At 45.5% G+C, this 21,587-nt stretch overlaps 2 protein-coding genes across 5 annotated transcripts in view; both read right to left on the reverse strand.

Moving 5' to 3' along the window:
• LOC124036186 (protein piccolo-like) overlaps positions 1–13,312 on the reverse strand; it is a 102,734-nt gene extending 89,422 nt beyond the window's left edge. For all 4 annotated transcript variants that reach the window (XM_046350458.1, XM_046350449.1, XM_046350439.1 and 1 more), the window contains exons 1-2: positions 12,984–13,312; positions 8,882–9,535 (exon numbers count right to left, since the gene is read on the reverse strand). In XM_046350458.1, the coding sequence (XP_046206414.1) occupies positions 8,882–9,535; positions 12,984–13,286 (957 nt within the window). In that variant the 5' untranslated portion in view covers positions 13,287–13,312. The remainder of the gene's footprint in view (positions 1–8,881; positions 9,536–12,983) is intronic.
• A 34-nt stretch (positions 13,313–13,346) lies between these two features.
• LOC124042687 (mucin-17-like) overlaps positions 13,347–21,587 on the reverse strand; it is a 50,173-nt gene continuing 41,932 nt past the window's right edge. Inside the window, exons 13-15 of the mRNA XM_046360815.1 lie at positions 18,306–20,240; positions 13,431–14,923; positions 13,347–13,359 (exon numbers count right to left, since the gene is read on the reverse strand). Coding sequence (XP_046216771.1) covers positions 13,347–13,359; positions 13,431–14,923; positions 18,306–20,240 — 3,441 coding nt within the window. The remainder of the gene's footprint in view (positions 13,360–13,430; positions 14,924–18,305; positions 20,241–21,587) is intronic.

Consider the following 21,587-nt stretch of genomic DNA (forward strand, 5'->3'; position numbering starts at 1 on the left):
TATCACCACAGCAACAGCCTGGGCCAGGGCAGGACCTACACATTTACACAGGCCTAGCAGAGAGTAGAGAAAATGTACCACAGTTAAAGCTAAAAACCTTGCTTCATAACCTTGGAGGTGGGTGTGATGATTGCTCCCTACAGATAGGGCTATAGATTATGAGGTGTGCGATTTCTAATCATGGATGGTAGCCGTAGACCGTGAGTCGCGATACCATGAATGACAGATTGCTGTTGTTGTTTACATATTTGGAAGTCCTTTTTTCCAATAAAAAATTATAGTACTGACATTTTATACAAAGGCTAATGGTGGTGCCAGCACATCCGTAGCAACTATGAGACTGCCAACCAGCAATACGTCCTGGGCCATGCTCATTATAACCCTGTATGGAACATTATAACTAGGTAGTAGTGGTCTAATAGAAAACAGCTGTAAACAGACCGATGGAGGGAACACGTGTGTTTTAGATAACAGAAAACATCCACTCAGGCTTTTGAGAAGAACAGCTGGAGTAGAAAGAGAGAGAGGAAGGGAAATGGACAGACTTGCTGAGGGTGTTTGCCCCCTCTTGTTCCCACGCCTCCCCATCCCCCTCTCCTCTCCAACCAGAACACAGCTTATTACTCTCCTGTAGAGGATAAAAAGGCTTTGACAGCATTTGTCAATTCGAATAAAATGAATACTATAATAAAGCAGAGAAAGATCTGAAGCTCAAGAAAAGCACAATGCAGTATTGCTCCTGAGTAGCGCAGCGGTCTAACGCACTGCATCTCAGTGCTAGAGGCATCACGAAAGACCCTGGTTTGATTCCACGCTGTATCACAACCGGCCGTGATTGGGAGTCCCATAGAGCGGTGCACAATTGGCCCAGCGTCGTCCAGATTAGGGTTTGGCCTGGGTAGGGGGGTAGGGTTTGGCCTGGGTAGGGTTTGGCCTGGGTAGGGTTTGGCCTGGGTAGGGTTTGGCCGGGGTAGGGTTTAGGGTTTGGCCGGGGTAGGGTTTGGCCGGGGTAGGGTTTGGCCTGGGTAGGGTTTGGCCTGGGTAGGGTTTGGCCTGGGTAGGGTTTGGCCGGGGTAGGGTTTGGCCTGGGTAGGGTTTGGCCGGGGTAGGGTTTGGCCGGGGTAGGGTTTGGCCTGGGTAGGGTTTGGCCTGGGTAGGCCGTCATTGTAAATAATAATTTGTTCTTAACTGACTTGCCTACTTAAATAAAGGTGTAAAAAAAATCTTATGACAATGTGGATGTCAGCTGCCCCTGCAGTTACACAAATTCCCAGCCATCAATGTTAAGGCAAAGCAATTTATGCCACTCTGCCTTCACACAGGCATGTTGATGAGGTACTAAGTAAGCATCGTCTGTGCATTCCCTCTCCCAACCTCTACCTCAGGCTGAATTGTCTTCTGTGCATGAAAGACACAAGAAGCAAAGTCGTTTATGTAAGAGGAAAGTCGATCAGATGAAGAATTATTTCTCCATTATGATGTGTGAGTTAGGCTGAGCCTTGTCGTAAATATCCACAGTATCACAGAGGTCTACTCTCATAGCCCTGTTAGTGAGATTCAATATCCAGGGACATGAGGGAACAGGCTACCAAGTAGCACACAAATACTAATACTGTATGTAGCTAATTCAGTACGTCACTTGCAACAAATACTGACAATTACTGATGATCATCGATTACCTAAAATGCAACCATTACAAAACAATATTAAATGGGCTGCAGACATAAAAAATCAATAATGCAGCAGCAACTTTGAGTTTCCATTAAATGCAAACTGCTTTCAGGTTTAATCTGGTGGTATTCTGGTCCAGCCAGTGGAGGTTAGTGGGAAATAACCCGGCATCTCATTAAAACGGCATTAGCATCAAAAGATGACCTTTAGAAAAGGCCTCCAGTTGTGTGACTAAGAGAGGTCTGAGAAATGACATGTTATTACATTGGAACGCTTGTGAATCGGCTAGCTAGCCCACTGTACGAACACTGACATCAGAGCAGTGCCATACTCCCATGTGGAGACTATTTATCATTTTTTAAATGATATGGCTATAATATGAGGAATCCCAAACAATAATACCTCATTATCCTTTAAATCAAAGTGTTTGCCACGTGCGCTGAATACAACAGGTGTAGTAGACCTTACAGTGAAATGCTGAATACAACATGTGTAGTAGACCTTACAGTGAAATGCTGAATACAACAGGTGTAGTAGACCTTACAGTGAAATGCTGAATACAACAGGTGTAGTAGACCTTACAGTGAAATGCTGAATACAACAGGTGTAGTAGACCTTACAGTGAAATGCTGAATACAACATGTGTAGTAGACCTTACAGTGAAATGCTGAATACAACAGGTGTAGTAGACCTTACAGTGAAATGCTGAATACAACAGGTGTAGTAGACCTTACAGTGAAATGCTGAATACAACAGGTGTAGTAGACCTTACAGTGAAATGCTGAATACAACATGTGTAGTAGACCTTACAGTGAAATGCTGAATACAACAGGTGTAGTAGACCTTACAGTGAAATGCTGAATACAACAGGTGTAGTAGACCTCCTACAGTGAAATGCTGAATACAACAGGTGTAGTAGACCTTACAGTGAAATGCTGAATACAACAGGTGTAGTAGACCTTACAGTGAAATGCTGAATACAACAGGTGTAGTAGACCTTACAGTGAAATGCTGAATACAACAGGTGTAGTAGACCTTACAGTGAAATGCTGAATACAACAGGTGTAGTAGACCTTACAGTGAAATGCTGAATACAACAGGTGTAGTATACCTTACAGTGAAATGCTGAATACAACAGGTGTAGTAGACCTTACAGTGAAATGCTGAATACAACAGGTGTAGTAGACCTTACAGTGAAATGCTGAATACAACAGGTGTAGAAGAACTTACAGTGAAATGCTGAATACAACAGGTGTAGTAGACCTTACAGTGAAATGCTGAATACAACAGGTGTAGTAGACCTTACAGTGAAATGCTGAATACAACAGGTGTAGTAGACCTTACAGTGAAATGCTGAATACAACAGGTGTAGTAGACCTTACAGTGAAATGCTGAATACAACAGGTGTACATCTTACAGTGAAATGCTGAATACAACAGGTGTAGTAGACCTTACAGTGAAATGCTGAATACAACAGGTGTAGTAGACCTTACAGTGAAATGCTGAATACAACAGGTGTACATATTACAGTGAAATGCTGAATACAACAGGTGTACATCTTACAGTGAAATTCTTACTTACAGGCTCTAACCAATAGTGGAAAAAAGGTCAACAATAGGTAGGTAAAGAAATAAAACAATAGTAAAAAGACAGGTGATATACAGTAGCGAGGCTATAAAAGTAGCGAGGCTACATACAGACACCGGTTAGTCAGGCTGATTGAGGCATAACATGTAGTTATGGTTAAAGTGACTATGCATATATGATGAACAGAGAGTAGCAGTAGCGTAAAAGAGGGGTAGGGGGAGGCACACAATGCAAATAGACCGGGTAGCCATTTGATTACCTGTTCAGGAGTCTTATGGCTTGGGGGTACTGTTGAGAACTGTTTACTGTTTACTGTTGAGAAGCCTTTTTGTCCTAGACTTGGCACTTCGGTACCACTTGCCATGCGGTGGTAGAGAGAACAGTATGACTTGTGTGGCTGGGGTCTTTGACAATTTTGAGGGCCTTCCTCTGACACCGCCTGGTGTAGAGGTCCTGGATGGCAGGCAGCTTAGCCCCAGTGATGTACTGGGCCGTACACACTACCCTCTGTAGTGTCTTGCAGTCAGAGGCCGAGCAATTGCCGTACCAGGTAGTGATGCTCTCGATGTTGCAGCTGTAGAACCTTTTGAGGATCTCAGGACCCATGCCAAATCATTTTTAGTTTCCTGATGGGGAATAGGCTTTGTCGTGCCCTCTTCACGACTGTCGTGGTGTGTTTGGACCATTCTAGTTTGTTGGTGATGTGTATACCAAGGAACTTGAAGCTCTCAACCTGCTCCACTACAGCCCCGTCGATGAGAATGGGGACGTGCTCGGTGCTCCTTTTCCTGTAGTCCACAATCATCTCCTTAGTCTTGGTTACGTTGAGGGATAGGTTGTTATTCTGGCACCACCCGGCCAGGTCTCTGACCTCCCCCCTATAGGCTGTCTCGTCGTTGTCAGTGATCAGGCCTACCACTGTTGTGTCGTCAGCAAACTTAATGATGGTGTTGGAGTCGTGCCTGGCCATGCAGTCGTGGGTGATCAGGGAGTACAGGAGGGAACTGAGCATGCACCCCTGGGGTGCTCCAGCGTTGAGTATAAGCGTGACAGATGTGTTGCTACCTACCCTCACCACCTGGGGGCGGCCCGTCAGGAAGTGCAGGATCCAGTTGCAGAGGGAGGTATTTAGTCCCAGGATCTTTAGCTTGATGAACTTTGAGGGTACTATGGTGTTGAACGCTGAGCTGTAGTCAACAAACAGCATTCTCACATAAGTGTTCCTTTTGTCCAGGTGGGAAGTGTGGAGTGCAATACAGATTGCATCATCTGTGGATCTGTTGGGGCTGTATGCAAATTGGAGTGGGTCTAGGGTTTCTGGGATAATGGCGTTGATGTGAGCCATTACCAGCCTTTCAAAGCACTTCATGGCTACGGACGTGAGTGCTACGGCTCTGTAGTCATTTAGGCAGGTTGCTTTTGTGTTCTTGGGCACAGGGACCTTGGTGGTCTGCTTGAAGCATGTTTGTATTACAGACTCAATCGGGGAAATGTTGAAAATGCCAGTGATGACACCTGACCAGTTGGTCAGCACATGCCTGGAGGACACGTCCTGGTAATCCATCTGGCCACGGAGCTTTGTGTATGTTGACCTGTTTAAAGGTCTTAATCACGTCAGCACCTTGAAAACGGCAGCTCTGCCCTTTAGCTCAGTGCGAATATTGCCTGTAATCCATGGCTTCTGGTTGGGGTATGTACAGTACGTACAGTTACTGTGGGGACGACGTCCTCAATGCACTTATTGATACATCCAGTGACTGATGTGGTGTACTCCTCAATGCCATCGGAAGAATCACGGAACATGTCCCAGTCTGATAGCAAAACAGTCCTGTTGTTTAGCATCTGCTTCATCTGACCACTTTTTAATAGACCGAGTCACTTTATTCATATTCACTCATGTTAAGTGTTGGGGTTTGACCCAGTCTTTCAATCACGCATGCTCACACACCTGAGAATAAACAACCAATGAGAAACACTGTAATGGAAGCTGTAATATAACTACTATTCATTACCTGCCTGGAAATAGGGAGTTCCCTAATTAACACTAGCCTACTTTAGTTAACCCAGAGGTGACCGAAGTGAGAGCAGCACCCAACGTCCCAGCCCTTAGCTAGCCCGTGTCAGTGTGTTGGTGACAGAAAGCCAATGCACCACTATTAGCAGGCAACACACGTGTGGGGCTATAAGCCAAATGAATTAAAGAGAACTGTTGAAGTGCAGAGAGCCAGTGATGACTGCATGGGACACGTGCTGCTGCTGCAGGCTGCTGTGTTGTGTTGGAATTATTACAGCTCACCTCTGTTTATTGGCATATTACAGGGCCCTGCCATCTCTCATGGAGGCTGGAAAGTCCCCAGCCAGCCACAGCAGCAGATCCCATCTCACTAATGCTGTTGCACAACTCTCAATCACTTTAATAAAGTTTTATTGCTGCCGGAACGCCAAGGCTGAGACATTATGTCACATCCACTGAGACCTTACCATGAGAGGGATGTCCCAGGAAGCGGCAGGCAGCTGTCCGACATTAGAGAATCGTTTAAATACTGTTTGAGGACCCTCAAACAATAAATTATATTCATAAAGGTTACATAGAGCCATTGCACTTAGACCTCAGTGCTAATGCATAATCTGGGCAGCTCTCCAGGCAATCCAGGCAATCTCACCACACATTTCCAATGCAGGGCTCAGTCGCTCATCTATAGAGGTCTCATGCTTTAAAATCCATCTCAGTCTCTCAAAACATGTCAAAGGGCAGGAGGTAAAAATGCTATATTCTGTCACCTCTAAACTGTTCTGGCCCGGAGGGAGAATGAACTTGGCAGCACATTTTATTATGTTGTCAGTAGTTTTTTTTTATACACAAGTCTGTTATTGGCTGGAACGGGTGCCAATCACTGTCCAGTGAAAATCTCCCTTTTAAAAGTTAATATTATGTTAAATAAATACCCAAATAATGTTGTTGACTCATCCTATACTCGTATTTGTGGCCAAAGCATTCATTGGAGAAAAAAAACACTTAAAAAAACCCCACCTCAAACTTGTATGTCAAACAGACAGTTTAAAAAATGCTTGCTATTTCCTCATAGAATATGATGTCATACTCCTGAGGAGAATGAGCTGGCCAATCAGCAGTCTAGAGGAGGATGAGCTGGCCAATCAGCAGTCTGGATGAGCTGACTAATCAGCAGTCTAGAGGAGGATGAGCTGGCCAATCAGCAGCCTACTCACCTGAATATTTTTTTTGAATGGTATATGCCCACATCACTCTGTTGTTGGGGAACGTCCACACCATTCCAACAAAGAAGAGCTGCATTTTAACATACTTAATAAAACTAATTTGGAAGGAAAACTATTTTGCTCATATTGTAAATAAGTATAGGTCATATTTTATAGAAATCTGGAAATACTATGCTCATTTGAGACCACTTTTTCAAAGTCACTGAGATCTCTTTCTTTTAGATATGGTAGCCAAAATAATGAGCATCCCACTTTCAATATACACAATATACAATATACATGGCCAAAAGTATGTGGACACGTGCTCGTCAAAAATCTCATTCCAAAATCATGGGCATTAATATGGAGTTGGTCCCCCCTTTGCTGCTATAACAACCTCCACTCTTCTGGGAAGGCTTCCACTAGATGTTGGAACATTGCTAAGTGAGGTCGGCACTAGTGAGATCGGCACTGATGTTGGGCAATTAGGCCTGGCTCGCAGTCTGCGTTCCAATTCATTCCAAATGTGTTCAATGGGGTTGAGGTCAGGTCTCTGTGCAGGCCAGTCAAGTTCTTCCACACCAATCTCAACAAACCATTTCTGTATGGACCTTGCTTTGTGGACGTGGGCATTGTCATGCTGAATCAGGAAAGGGCCTTCACCAAACTGTTGCCACAAATTTGGAAGCACAGAATCGCCTAGAATGTCATTGTATGCTGTAACATAAAAATGTCCCTTCACTGAAACTAAGGGCCTAGCCAGAACCATGAAAAACAGCCCCAGACCATTATTCCTCCTCCACCAAAATTTCCAGCTGACACTATGCATTGTGGCAGGTAGCTTTATCCTGGCATCCGCCAACCCCAGATTCGTCCATCGGACTGCCAGATGGTGAGGCGTGATTCATCACTCCAGAGAACGAATTTCCACTGCTCCAGAGTCCAATGGCGGCGAGCTTTATACCACTCCAGCTGACATATGGCATCACACATGGTGATCTTAGGCTTGTGTGAGGCTGCTCGGCCATGGAAACCCATTTAATGAAACTCCAGACGAACAGTCCTTGGGCTGACGTTGCTTCCAGAGGAAATGTGCAGCTCAATAGTGAGTGTTGCAACCAAGGACAGACCATTTTTACGCACTACAGTACCCGGCGGTCCCATTCTGTGAGCATCTGTGGCATACCACTTTGCGGCTGAGCCGTTTTTGCTCCTAGACGGTGGCACCTCACAGTAATAGCACTTACAGTTGATCGAAAAAGCTCTAGCAGGGCAGAACTTTTATGAGCTGACTTGTTGGAAAGGTGGCATCCTATGAGGGTGCCATGGTGAAAGTCACTGAGCTCTTCAGTAAGGCCATTCTGCTGCCAATGTTTGTCTATTGAGATTGCATGGCGGTGTGCTTGAATTTATAAAATTGTCAACAACAGGTGTGGCTGAAATAGAATCCACTAACTTTAAGGGATGTCCATATACTTCTTGTTGTTTACTTTGTATCCTTCATTTACTCAAGTGTTTCCTTTATTTTGGCAGTTACCTGTAGCTCGATCCTTTCAGACTCCCATTACTAAAGTAAGTATTGAGTGAAACACAGCAGCACTGAGAACACAGGGTGGATTATGGGCTGTTATTATGTAGGTTGACTTTACAGAGCAGATAGCATTCATGTTTCCAGCCCTAGCCCTGAAGGCCTCCATCCCTCCATCAGTACCCAGCAGCTGGGTGAACTGCTGTGAGCGGTCTGAACAGGCCTGCTATTATTAGACATTTGCAGGTGAAATCACCACAAATACCTTGTAGAGACCTACACTGTTACTGAGTCACAATATCAGGAAACAAGAGATTGAGTAGACTACAGCCTCACAAATGACTTCCGACTGGGCACGCAGTCGTTGAATCAATGCTGTTTCCACATTGAACCAACGTGTGATAGATGTTGAATTGAAGTCTATGCCCAGTGTGTTATCACAGCACAAGAAAAGCACAAGAAAAGGGTACAATATCTAACAATGATGTGCTACAACCTCTGACTAATTTTCATTCAATGTAAGACAATAAAAAACCTATATTGGAAATCTGAATCTAAATAGTCTGTATCTTGTTTGAGCTAAACCCATTCAAGACAATAAGACCTGTTTTCTCCAGACAAGCAACATAACTAGTCTGAGGATGGATAATACAACAGTTTAGTGAACAAATTGCGATCAACCTTCATCAGTCATTGCCTCTGCTACTTGCCTATGGGGTTAACATCTACTGAATAATTACACCTGCTCAACATGGTATTGGGGATTACAGAGAATATGGCATATTCTATGACAGAGTCCTTTTAAGCATGCATAGCAAATATGAGAGTCTGCGAAATATACATATAATCAAATGTAATTAACATATTTTGCAGTCTTACCTCTGTTTCATGTGTCATGGGGTTAAATCCACAGAGGTTGCAGACAGTGTTCTTGCATTCTGTGCAGGTGTTGTAGTTGGGAGGGTCCTTGGAGCCCATGTTGAGGTCCACCTTGCAGAGTGGACAAAAAGATTGGCCTGCTTTGGGAACTGGTTGGGAGGATGCTGCTCCCATTGGAGGAGCTGATGGAGGTTTGTCCACGCTGGCATGTACTGATGGGGGGACATTGGCCTTCTGGGGATGCGCTGCTTTCTTCTCCTCTGCTTTCTGTACAATTATAGGTTCTTGATTCTCCTTCTCAGCCAGAACAGGTGAAGCTTGTTTATTTTGTGAGGATCCTAGTGGTGGGGTCTCCTCCTTTTTGTCTGCATTTGGTGCTGGGGTTCCAGCGGGAATTGGTGTCTCCTGAGGTACAGTGGGTGGAGTGATCTCTTGTTGGCCAGCCGCAGGTACTGGGATCTCCTCCTTCTGGGGTTTAGCTGGAGCTGGAGTCGGCTTTGGAGATGCAGCAGGTGTGACATTCTCCTTTTGAAGTGCAACAGGTGTAGAGACTATGCTGGGCAACGGTTGGGATTTCATCATGGGAGGTCCTGGGGGTCCCACTGCTCCAAGTGCTCTCTGCATCTGGCAGGTCAGACAGAGCCATTCCTTCACCTGAAAAAAAATAACAGTGTTGATAAAAAAAATAACTACAAATAATAATAATCTTAATAATATATCTCATCTTAGTTGCTATTTAAATACTGCATACTACCTGTGACAAACATACAAAACAACTGTCTTATGCTCTAAATCTAAAGATGCTAAAAAATTTGAATAATCATATCACAGCGTATTAATACAATTCCTTAAGATCTAAAATTAGATCACAACATCTATACAGAGTGTCTTCATAGACCTAAAATCCTCATGGTTTTTCCTCTCATTGTTTGTGAACCTAATTTTAAAGCCTGATGCATATTCTTAGGATGTGAATATTTCCCTTTCAAGACGATTCGATACGTATCTAGCTAGACACATGGGCTCTGATGAGATACAATTTAGTTTGAAACAATTTGATGCAATTGGGTTCGCTGGAAAAGATTCAATGAGTTAACAATTGTTGCATACACACATTCATTTTAAATTCTAAATTGAAATTGTCTGCTGATGGAGAGCTGGGCCTCTCTGAGCTGGATCTGTCGAAGCAGACTCCTCTCTTTCCGTGTGTGTGTGTGTGTGTGTGTGTGTGTGTGTGTGTGTGTGTGTGTGTGTGTGTGTGTGTGTGTGTGTGTGTGTGTGTGTGTGTGTGTGTGTGTGTGTGTGTGTGTGTGTGTGTGTGTGTGTGTGTGTGTGTGTGTGTGTGTGGTGTGTGTGTGTGTGTGTGTGTGTGCGTGCGAGTGTTTTTAAATTCTGTATATCTATGTTCTATGTACTATGAAGGCATCTGACCTGAGCCATAAGGGAGCCTAGGCATATACTACCCCACTACCACTATCAGCGTGGCAATGAAGCATATGTTTTTGTCCCTCCACTTTGGTTCTGAAATCAACATCACCCACTGATTAACTTGGAATTATTGCAGATTAAGTGTTTGGGCTCGTCATGTATTAATATTGACTGTAAAAAATCATTGCTGTGGCAAAGCCAATGAATATGTAGCACAACTTTGGATTTCACCCCCATCTCAAAACCAGTTGGTTTTGACCATTTGGAAGTTTTTACTGAGTGAGCTTCTCCTCACGCTAAGGGCATGCCTTGCAAAAGGGATTGGTGGCCTCGTTATGAAATTATCAACTTTACCATGTAAACTCAGCAAAAAAGAAACGTCCTCTCTGTCAACTGTGTTTATATTCAGCAAAGTTAACATGTGTAAATATTTGTATGTACATAACAAGAATCAACAACTGAGACATAAACTGAACAAGTTCCACAGACATGTGACTAACAGAAATGGAACAATGTGTCCCTGAACAAAGGGGGGGGGTCAAAATCAAAAGTAACAGTCAGTGTCTGGTGTGGCCACCAGCTGCATTAAGTACGGCAGTGCATCTCCTCCTCATGGACTGCACCAGATTTGCCCGTTCTTGCTGTGAGATGTTACCCCACTCTTCCACCAAGGCACCGGCATGTTCCCGGACATTTCTAGGCGGAATGGCCCTAGCCCTCACCCTCCGATCCAACAGTTCCCAGACGTGCTCAATGGGATTGAGATCCAGGATCTTTGCTGGCCATGGCAGAACACTGACATTCCTGTCTTGCAGGAAATCATGCATAGAACGAGCAGTATGGCTGGAGGCATTGTCATGCTGGAGGGTCATGTCAGGATGAGCTAGCAGGAAGGGTACCACATGATGGAGGAGGATGTCTTCCCTGTAACGCACAGCGTTGAGATTGCCTGCAATGACAACAAGCTCAGTCCGATGATGCTGTGACACACCGCCCCAGACCATGACAGACCCTCCAACTCCAAATCGATCCCGCTCCAGAGTACGGGCCTTGGTGTAACGCTCGCCCCTTCGACGATAAACGCAAATCCGACCATCACCCCTGGTGAGACAAAACTGCGACTCGTCAGTGAAGACCACTTTTGCCAGTCCTGTCTGGTCCAGCGACGCTGGGTTTTTGTACATAGTCAACGTTGTTGCCGGTGATGTCTGGTGAGGAACTGCCTTACAACAGGCCTACAAGCCCTCAGTCCAGCCTCTCTCAGAATATTGAGGACTGTCAGAGCGCTGATGGAGGGATTGTGCGTTCTTGGTGTAACTCGGGCAGTTGTTGTTGCCATCCTGTACCTGCCCCTCAGGTGTGATGTTCGGATATACCGATCCTGCGCAGGTGTTGTTACATGTGGTATGCCACTGCGAGGATGATCAGCTCTCCGTCCTGTCTCCCTGTAGCACTGTCTTAGGCGTCTCACAGTACCGACATTGCAATTTATTGCCCTGGCCACATCTGCAGTCCTCATGCCTCCTTGCAGCATGCCTAAGGCACGTTCACGCAGATGAGGAGGGACCCTGGGCATCTTTCTTTTGGTGTTTTTCAGAGTCAGTAGAAAGGCCTCTTAGTGTCCTAAGTTTTTATAACGGTGACCTTGATTGCCTACCGCCTGTAAGCTGTTAGTGTATTAACGACCATTCCACAGGTGCATGTTCATAAATTGTTCATGGTTCATTGAACAAGCATGGGAAACAGTGATCAAACCCTTTACAATGAAGATCTATGAAGTTATTTGGATTTTTACAAATTATCTTTGAAAGACAGGGTCCTGAAAAGGCGACGTTTCTGTTTTTGCTGAGTTTAAATCTAAAAATGACCATACTGATTGTTAAAAGTAAAACAACCAAAAGAAAGCTGGGCAGAGTGTACAGTTTAAATAGGCTACTAACATTGCCTGGGGTTGTTTGGCATGCAGACTTGTCGATCAATGACTGTCAACACACTTACATGCAGTTCCACACTGAACAAGAGAGGTTCCCACACTGAACAAGAGAGGTCGCATCAAGAGAGGTCGCATCAGTTGTTACAAGATAAGAGATATTTTCCGACGGTAGAAATAATGTAATATGAGCAAAAAATACTCGTGAACCATGAATTCATAACTTTAGAACCTATTTTTTGAACGATGCATGCTACATTTGGATTGGTTTGGGATCCGTGGACTGATGCACTTGCATCTTGAACATGGAATCAGGGGCCGATGCGTTTCGGTGAATGTTACATCCCTAGCATATTCTGTAGAATATGGGAGCCACGATGTACTCCAAACCCCTTCAGACAAAAGTCATGCACCGAACAATATGTCAAATGTGATCATTAGCAGATGAACATGAATGTCAAAACCTTGCCAAGATACTCAAAGATAATGCTGTCAGATTACAATTGGTTTTCAGGAAGATCATAAACCAACATTAGATATTTTTTGAGGAAAGACAATATTAATAACAAGAACTCCATCAAAGCATCTTGTTATCCTTTCTTACACCTCCCATGAAAGACAAGACTGGCGACGATATACATTGTATATGTATACTTACTATCATTAACCAATTGTTCTAAAAAAACACAACAGTTATTTTAAAGTAGCCTAACTACTTTGATGAAACATATACTATTTACTTACTGTTTCATGTGGCATGGGGTTAAATCCACAGAGGTTGCAGACAGTGTTCTTGCATTCTGTGCAGGTGTTGTAGTTGGGAGGGTCCTTGGAGCCCTTGTTGAGTTCCACCTTGCAGAGTGGACAAGTAGATTGGCCTGCTTTGGGTGCTGGTTGGGAGGATGCTGCTCCCTTTGGAGGTGCTGATGGGGGTTTGTCCACTTTGGCATGTACTGATGGGGGGACATTGGCCTTCTGAGGATGCGCTGCTTTCTTCTCCTCTGCTTTCTGAGCAGCAGGTAGTTTGGTCTCCTTTGCAGGGGGCATCTTGGGGGAGGTCTGGGCCAGTGCAGACATCTTGGGGAAGCTGGCGGTGTGGTCCGGGGCTCATCCTGAACAACTGATGTTATCAAAGTGGAGGCAGAGCTGAAGATGGACGAGCCAAAGCCAAACATCTTCCCAGACACTGACTCTTCAGGCTTTGAGGAGGCAGACTGAGATTTGGGACCTCCAAAGCCAAATAAGCCTCCTGATTCCTGCTTGGGGGGTTGCTTTGTGGCTGGGAAGGCACTACTCTCCCTACGCCCAGGGCTGGGCTGCTGTGGTGGTTTATGAGGTTCTGATGTTCTCCGGTTCTCCAGTGGAGCCTTCTGAGCAGGCACTGGGCTTGCCGGATTTTGAGTGTCTGCTGCTGTAGCAGCTTCAACTATTGATATATCAGGCTCTGATTTTGGTGCCTCTGCTGAGGGCTGCGGAGGCTGTCCTTGTTGTTGTAGAGTCTTCTGTTGTGAAGGTTGTTGGACAAGTGTTGGAGTCGGTCTGTCCACTGGCTTCTGGTCCTGCTGGCAAACCACTGTCGGGGATACCTCCTTCTTCTGTGACGAGCCTGCTGCTGGGGTCTCTTTCACTGAAGCAGGAGTCATAGACACCTTGGGGGAAGCTGGAGGTGTGGTGCGGTGCTCATCCTGAACAGCTGAGGTGATCAAAGTGGATGCAGAGCTGAAGATAGAGGAGCCAAAACCTAGCATCTTCCCAGACACTGAGTCTTCAGGCTTTGACTGAGCAGGCTGAGATTTAGCACCACCAAAGCCAAAGAAGCCTCCTGACTCCTGCTTGGGGGGCTGGGCCTGTGGTGATGGTACAGATTTTGCATAAGAGGCTCCACCTTTTGGAAGCTGTTGTTGAGGCTTCCCAGGCTCTCCTTTCGGTGTCGCTGTTAGAAGCTGACGTTGTTGCTCTTGTTGTTGTGGAGTCTCTTGGTGTGGAGGATGTTGGACAGGGGTTGGAGTTGATTTGTCCACTGGCATTTTGTCCTGCTGTGAAGCCACTGCTGGAGATAATTCCTTCTGTGGTGACCCTGGTGCTGGGTTCTTCTTCTCTTTCTCTGAAGCAGGAGTCATTGGCTCCTTTAGGGGAGCAGTTTCGAGGTCTGGCTTTGGAGCTTGCTGGGGCTGTACTTGTTGTGATGCCTTTGAAGCAGGCTGTTGCAGTGGAGGAGTTTGCTTTTCTGGCTGCTGTACAGGTGTAGCAGCTCCACTGGTTTTGGGTGTTGCTGGAATTGGTTGGTCCACTGGTTTCTGTACAATTATAGGTTCTTGATTCTCCTTCTCAGCCAGAGGAGGTGAAGCTTGTTTATTTTGTGAGGATCCTAGTGGTGGGGTCTCCTCCTTTTTGTCTGCATTTGGTGCTGGGGTTCCAGCGGGAATTGGTGTCTCCTGAGGTACAGTGGGTGGAGTGATCTCTTGTTGGCCAGCCGCAGGTACTGGGATCTCCTCCTTCTGGGGTTTAGCTGGAGCTGGAGTCGGCTTTGGAGATGCAGCAGGTGTGACATTCTCCTTTTGAAGTGCAACAGGTGTAGAGACTATGCTGGGCAACGGTTGGGATTTCATCATGGGAGGTCCTGGGGGTCCCACTGCTCCAAGTGCTCTCTGCATCTGGCAGGTCAGACAGAGCCATTCCTTCACCTGAAAAAAAATAACAGTGTTGATAAAAAAAATAACTACAAATAATAATAATCTTAATAATATATCTCATCTTAGTTGCTATTTAAATACTGCATACTACCTGTGACAAACATACAAAACAACTGTCTTATGCTCTAAATCTAAAGATGCTAAAAAATTTGAATAATCATATCACAGCGTATTAATACAATTCCTTAAGATCTAAAATTAGATCACAACATCTATACAGAGTGTCTTCATAGACCTAAAATCCTCATGGTTTTTCCTCTCATTGTTTGTGAACCTAATTTTAAAGCCTGATGCATATTCTTAGGATGTGAATATTTCCCTTTCAAGACGATTCGATACGTATCTAGCTAGACACATGGGCTCTGATGAGATACAATTTAGTTTGAAACAATTTGATGCAATTGGGTTCGCTGGAAAAGATTCAATGAGTTAACAATTGTTGCATACACACATTCATTTTAAATTCTAAATTCAAATTGTCTGCTGATGGAGAGCTGGGCTCCCTGAGCTGGATCTGTCGAAGCAGACTCCTCTCTTTCCGTGTGTGTGTGTGTGTGTGTGTGTGTGTGTGTGTGTGTGTGTGTGTGTGTGTGTGTGTGTGTGTGTGTGTGTGTGTGTGTGTGTGTGTGTGTGTGTGTGTGTGTGTGTGTGTGTGTGTGTGTGTGTGTGTGTGTGTGTGTGTGCGTGCGAGTGTTTTTAAATTCTGTATATCTATGTTCTATGTACTATGAAGGCATCTGACCTGAGCCATAAGGGAGCCTAGGCATATACTACCCCACTACCACTATCAGCGTGGCAATGAAGCATATGTTTTTTGTCCCTCCACTTTGGTTCTGAAATCAACATCACCCACTGATTAACTTGGAATTATTGCAGATTAAGTGTTTGGGCTCGTCATGTATTAATATTGACTGTAAAAAATCATTGCTGTGGCAAAGCCAATGAATATGTAGCACAACTTTGGATTTCACCCCATCTCAAAACCAGTTGGTTTTGACCATTTGGAAGTTTTTACTGAGTGAGCTTCTCCTCACGCTAAGGGCATGCCTTGCAAAAGGGATTGGTGGCCTCGTTATGAAATTATCAACTTTACCATGTAAACTCAGCAAAAAAGAAACGTCCTCTCTGTCAACTGTGTTTATATTCAGCAAAGTTAACATGTGTAAATATTTGTATGTACATAACAAGAATCAACAACTGAGACATAAACTGAACAAGTTCCACAGACATGTGACTAACAGAAATGGAACAATGTGTCCCTGAACAAAGGGGGGTCAAAATCAAAAGTAACAGTCAGTGTCTGGTGTGGCCACCAGCTGCATTAAGTACGGCAGTGCATCTCCTCCTCATGGACTGCACCAGATTTGCCCGTTCTTGCTGTGAGATGTTACCCCACTCTTCCACCAAGGCACCGGCATGTTCCCGGACATTTCTAGGCGGAATGGCCCTAGCCCTCACCCTCCGATCCAACAGTTCCCAGACGTGCTCAATGGGATTGAGATCCAGGATCTTTGCTGGCCATGGCAGAACACTGACATTCCTGTCTTGCAGGAAATCATGCATAGAACGAGCAGTATGGCTGGAGGCATTGTCATGCTGGAGGGTCATGTCAGGATGAGCTAGCAGGAAGGGTACCACATGATGGAGGAGGATGTCTTCCCTGTAACGCACAGCGTTGAGATTGCCTGCAATGACAACAAGCTCAGTCCGATGATGCTGTGACACACCGCCCCAGACCATGACGGACCCTCCAACTCCAAATCGATCCCGCTCCAGAGTACGGGCCTTGGTGTAACGCTCGCTCCTTCGACGATAAACGCAAATCCGACCATCACCCCTGGTGAGACAAAACTGCGACTCGTCAGTGAAGACCACTTTTTGCCAGTCCTGTCTGGTCCAGCGACGCTGGGTTTTTGTACATAGTCAACGTTGTTGCCGGTGATGTCTGGTGAGGAACTGCCTTACAACAGGCCTACAAGCCCTCAGTCCAGCCTCTCTCAGAATATTGAGGACTGTCAGAGCGCTGATGGAGGGATTGTGCGTTCTTGGTGTAACTCGGGCAGTTGTTGTTGCCATCCTGTACCTGCCCCTCAGGTGTGATGTTCGGATATACCGATCCTGCGCAGGTGTTGTTACATGTGGTATGCCACTGCGAGGATGATCAGCTCTCCGTCCTGTCTCCCTGTAGCACTGTCTTAGGCGTCTCACAGTACCGACATTGCAATTTATTGCCCTGGCCACATCTGCAGTCCTCATGCCTCCTTGCAGCATGCCTAAGGCACGTTCACGCAGATGAGGAGGGACCCTGGGCATCTTTCTTTTGGTGTTTTTCAGAGTCAGTAGAAAGGCCTCTTTAGTGTCCTAAGTTTTTATAACGGTGACCTTGATTGCCTACCGCCTGTAAGCTGTTAGTGTATTAACGACCATTCCACAGGTGCATGTTCATAAATTGTTCATGGTTCATTGAACAACCATGGGAAACAGTGATCAAACCCTTTACAATGAAGATCTATGAAGTTATTTGGATTTTTACAAATTATCTTTGAAAGACAGGGTCCTGAAAAGGCGACGTTTCTGTTTTTGCTGAGTTTAAATCTAAAAATGACCATACTGATTGTTAAAAGTAAAACAACCAAAAGAAAGCTGGGCAGAGTGTACAGTTTAAATAGGCTACTAACATTGCCTGGGGTTGTTTGGCATGCAGACTTGTCGATCAATGACTGTCAACACACTTACATGCAGTTCCACACTGAACAAGAGAGGTCGCATCAGTTGTTACAAGATAAGAGATATTTTCCGACGGTAGAAATAATGTAATATGAGCAAAAAATACTCGTGAACCATGAATTCATAACTTTAGAACCTATTTTTGAACGATGCATGCTACATTTGGATTGGTTTGGGATCCGTGGACTGATGCACTTGCATCTTGAACATGGAATCAGGGGCCGATGCGTTTCGGTGAATGTTACATCCCTAGCATATTCTGTAGAATATGGGAGCCACGATGTACTCCAAACCCCTTCAGACAAAAGTCATGCACCGAACAATATGTCAAATGTGATCATTAGCAGATGAACATGAATGTCAAAACCTTGCCAAGATACTCAAAGATAATGCTGTCAGATTACAATTGGTTTTCAGGAAGATCATAAACCAACATTAGATATTTTTTGAGGAAAGACAATATTAATAACAAGAACTCCATCAAAGCATCTTGTTATCCGTTCTTACACCTCCCATGAAAGACAAGACTGGCGACGATATACATTGTATATGTATACTTACTATCATTAACCAATTGTTCTAAAAAAACACAACAGTTATTTTAAAGTAGCCTAACTACTTTGTGAAACATATACTATTTACTTACTGTTTCATGTGGCATGGGGTTAAATCCACAGAGGTTGCAGACAGTGTTCTTGCATTCTGTGCAGGTGTTGTAGTTGGGAGGGTCCTTGGAGCCCTTGTTGAGTTCCACCTTGCAGAGTGGACAAGTAGATTGGCCTGCTTTGGGTGCTGGTTGGGAGGATGCTGCTCCCTTTGGAGGTGCTGATGGGGGTTTGTCCACTTTGGCATGTACTGATGGGGGGACATTGGCCTTCTGAGGATGCGCTGCTTTCTTCTCCTCTGCTTTCTGAGCAGCAGGTAGTTTGGTCTCCTTTGCAGGGGCATCTTGGGGAGGTCTGGGCCAGTGCAGACATCTTGGGGGAAGCTGGCGGTGTGGTCGGGGCTCATCCTGAACAACTGATGTTATCAAAGTGGAGGCAGAGCTGAAGATGGACGAGCCAAAGCCAAACATCTTCCCAGACACTGACTCTTCAGGCTTTGAGGAGGCAGACTGAGATTTGGGACCTCCAAAGCCAAATAAGCCTCCTGATTCCTGCTTGGGGGGTTGCTTTGTGGCTGGGAAGGCACTACTCTCCCTACGCCCAGGGCTGGGCTGCTGTGGTGGTTTATGAGGTTCTGATGTTCTCCGGTTCTCCAGTGGAGCCTTCTGAGCAGGCACTGGGCTTGCCGGATTTTGAGTGTCTGCTGCTGTAGCAGCTTCAGCTATTGATATATCAGGCTCTGATTTTGGTGCCTCTGCTGAGGGCTGCGGAGGCTGTCCTTGTTGTTGTAGAGTCTTCTGTTGTGAAGGTTGGACAAGTGTTGGAGTCGGTCTGTCCACTGGCTTCTGGTCCTGCTGGCAAACCACTGTCGGGGATACCTCCTTCTTCTGTGACGAGCCTGCTGCTGGGGTCTCTTTCACTGAAGCAGGAGTCATAGACACCTTGGGGGAAGCTGGAGGTGTGGTGCGGTGCTCATCCTGAACAGCTGAGGTGATCAAAGTGGATGCAGAGCTGAAGATAGAGGAGCCAAAACCTAGCATCTTCCCAGACACTGAGTCTTCAGGCTTTGACTGAGCAGGCTGAGATTTAGCACCACCAAAGCCAAAGAAGCCTCCTGACTCCTGCTTGGGGGGCTGGGCCTGTGGTGATGGTACAGATTTTGCATAAGAGGCTCCACCTTTTGGAAGCTGTTGTTGAGGCTTCCCAGGCTCTCCTTTCGGTGTCGCTGTTAGAAGCTGACGTTGTTGCTCTTGTTGTTGTGGAGTCTCTTGGTGTGGAGGATGTTGGACAGGGGTTGGAGTTGATTTGTCCACTGGCATTTTGTCCTGCTGTGAAGCCACTGCTGGAGATAATTCCTTCTGTGGTGACCCTGGTGCTGGGTTCTTCTTCTCTTTCTCTGAAGCAGGAGTCATTGGCTCCTTTAGGGGAGCAGTTTCGAGGTCTGGCTTTGGAGCTTGCTGGGGCTGTACTTGTTGTGATGCCTTTGAAGCAGGCTGTTGCAGTGGAGGAGTTTGCTTTTCTGGCTGCTGTACAGGTGTAGCAGCTCCACTGGTTTTGGGTGTTGCTGGAATTGGTTGGTCCACTGGTTTCTGTACAATTATAGGTTCTTGATTCTCCTTCTCAGCCAGAGGAGGTGAAGCTTGTTTATTTTGTGAGGATCCTAGTGGTGGGGTCTCCTCCTTTTTGTCTGCATTTGGTGCTGGGGTTCCAGCGGGAATTGGTGTCTCCTGAGGTACAGTGGGTGGAGTGATCTCTTGTTGGCCAGCCGCAGGTACTGGGATCTCCTCCTTCTGGGGTTTAGCTGGAGCTGGAGTCGGCTTTGGAGATGCAGCAGGTGTGACATTCTCCTTTTGAAGTGCAACAGGTGTAGAGACTATGCTGGGCAACGGTTGGGATTTCATCATGGGAGGTCCTGGGGGTCCCACTGCTCCAAGTGCTCTCTGCATCTGGCAGGTCAGACAGAGCCATTCCTTCACCTGAAAAAAAAATAACAGTGTTGATTAAAAAAATAACTACAAATAATAATAATCTTAATAATATATCTCATCTTAGTTGCTATTTAAATACTGCATACTACCTGTGACAAACATACAAAACAACTGTCTTATGCTCTAAATCTAAAGATGCTAAAAAATTTGAATAATCATATCACAGCGTATTAATACAATTCCTTAAGATCTAAAATTAGATCACAACATCTATACAGAGTGTCTTCATAGACCTAAAATCCTCATGGTTTTTCCTCTCATTGTTTGTGAACCTAATTTTAAAGCCTGATGCATATTCTTAGGATGTGAATATTTCCCTTTCAAGACGATTCGATACGTATCTAGCTAGACACATGGGCTCTGATGAGATACAATTTAGTTTGAAACAATTTGATGCAATTGGGTTCGCTGGAAAAGATTCAATGAGTTAACAATTGTTGCATACACACATTCATTTTAAATTCTAAATTCAAACTGTCTGCTGATGGAGAGCTGGGCCTCCCTGAGCTGGATCTGTCGAAGCAGACACCTCTCTTTCTGTGTGTGTGTGTGTGTGTGTGTGTGTGTGTGTGTGTGTGTGTGTGTGTGTGTGTGTGTGTGTGTGTGTGTGTGTGTGTGTGTGTGTGTGTGTGTGTGTGTGTGTGTGTGTGTGTGTGTGTGTGTGTGTGTGTGTGCGTGCGTGCGAGTATGTGTGTGTGTGTGTGTGTGCGCACCAGCTGCATTAAGTACGGCAGTGCATCTCCTCCTCATGGACTGCACCAGATTTGCCCGTTCTTGCTGTGAGATGTTACCCCACTCTTCCACCAAGGCACCGGCATGTTCCCGGACATTTCTAGGCGGAATGGCCCTAGCCCTCACCCTCCGATCCAACAGTTCCCAGACGTGCTCAATGGGATTGAGATCCAGGATCTTTGCTGGCCATGGCAGAACACTGACATTCCTGTCTTGCAGGAAATCATGCATAGAACGAGCAGTATGGCTGGAGGCATTGTCATGCTGGAGGGTCATGTCAGGATGAGCTAGCAGGAAGGGTACCACATGATGGAGGAGGATGTCTTCCCTGTAACACACAGCGTTGAGATTGCCTGCAATGACAACAAGCTCAGTCCGATGATGCTGTGACACACCGCCCCAGACCATGACGGACCCTCCAACTCCAAATCGATCCCGCTCCAGAGTACGGGCCTTGGTGTAATGCTCGCTCCTTCGACGATAAACGCAAATCCGACCATCACCCCTGGTGAGACAAAACTGCGACTCGTCAGTGAAGACCACTTTTTGCCAGTCCTGTCTGGTCCAGCGACGCTGGGTTTTTGTACATAGTCAACGTTGTTG

The sequence above is a fragment of the Oncorhynchus gorbuscha genome, linkage group LG01 (assembly GCF_021184085.1).
Source record: "Oncorhynchus gorbuscha isolate QuinsamMale2020 ecotype Even-year linkage group LG01, OgorEven_v1.0, whole genome shotgun sequence".
In the NCBI taxonomy this organism is placed as follows: Eukaryota; Metazoa; Chordata; class Actinopteri; order Salmoniformes; family Salmonidae; genus Oncorhynchus; species Oncorhynchus gorbuscha.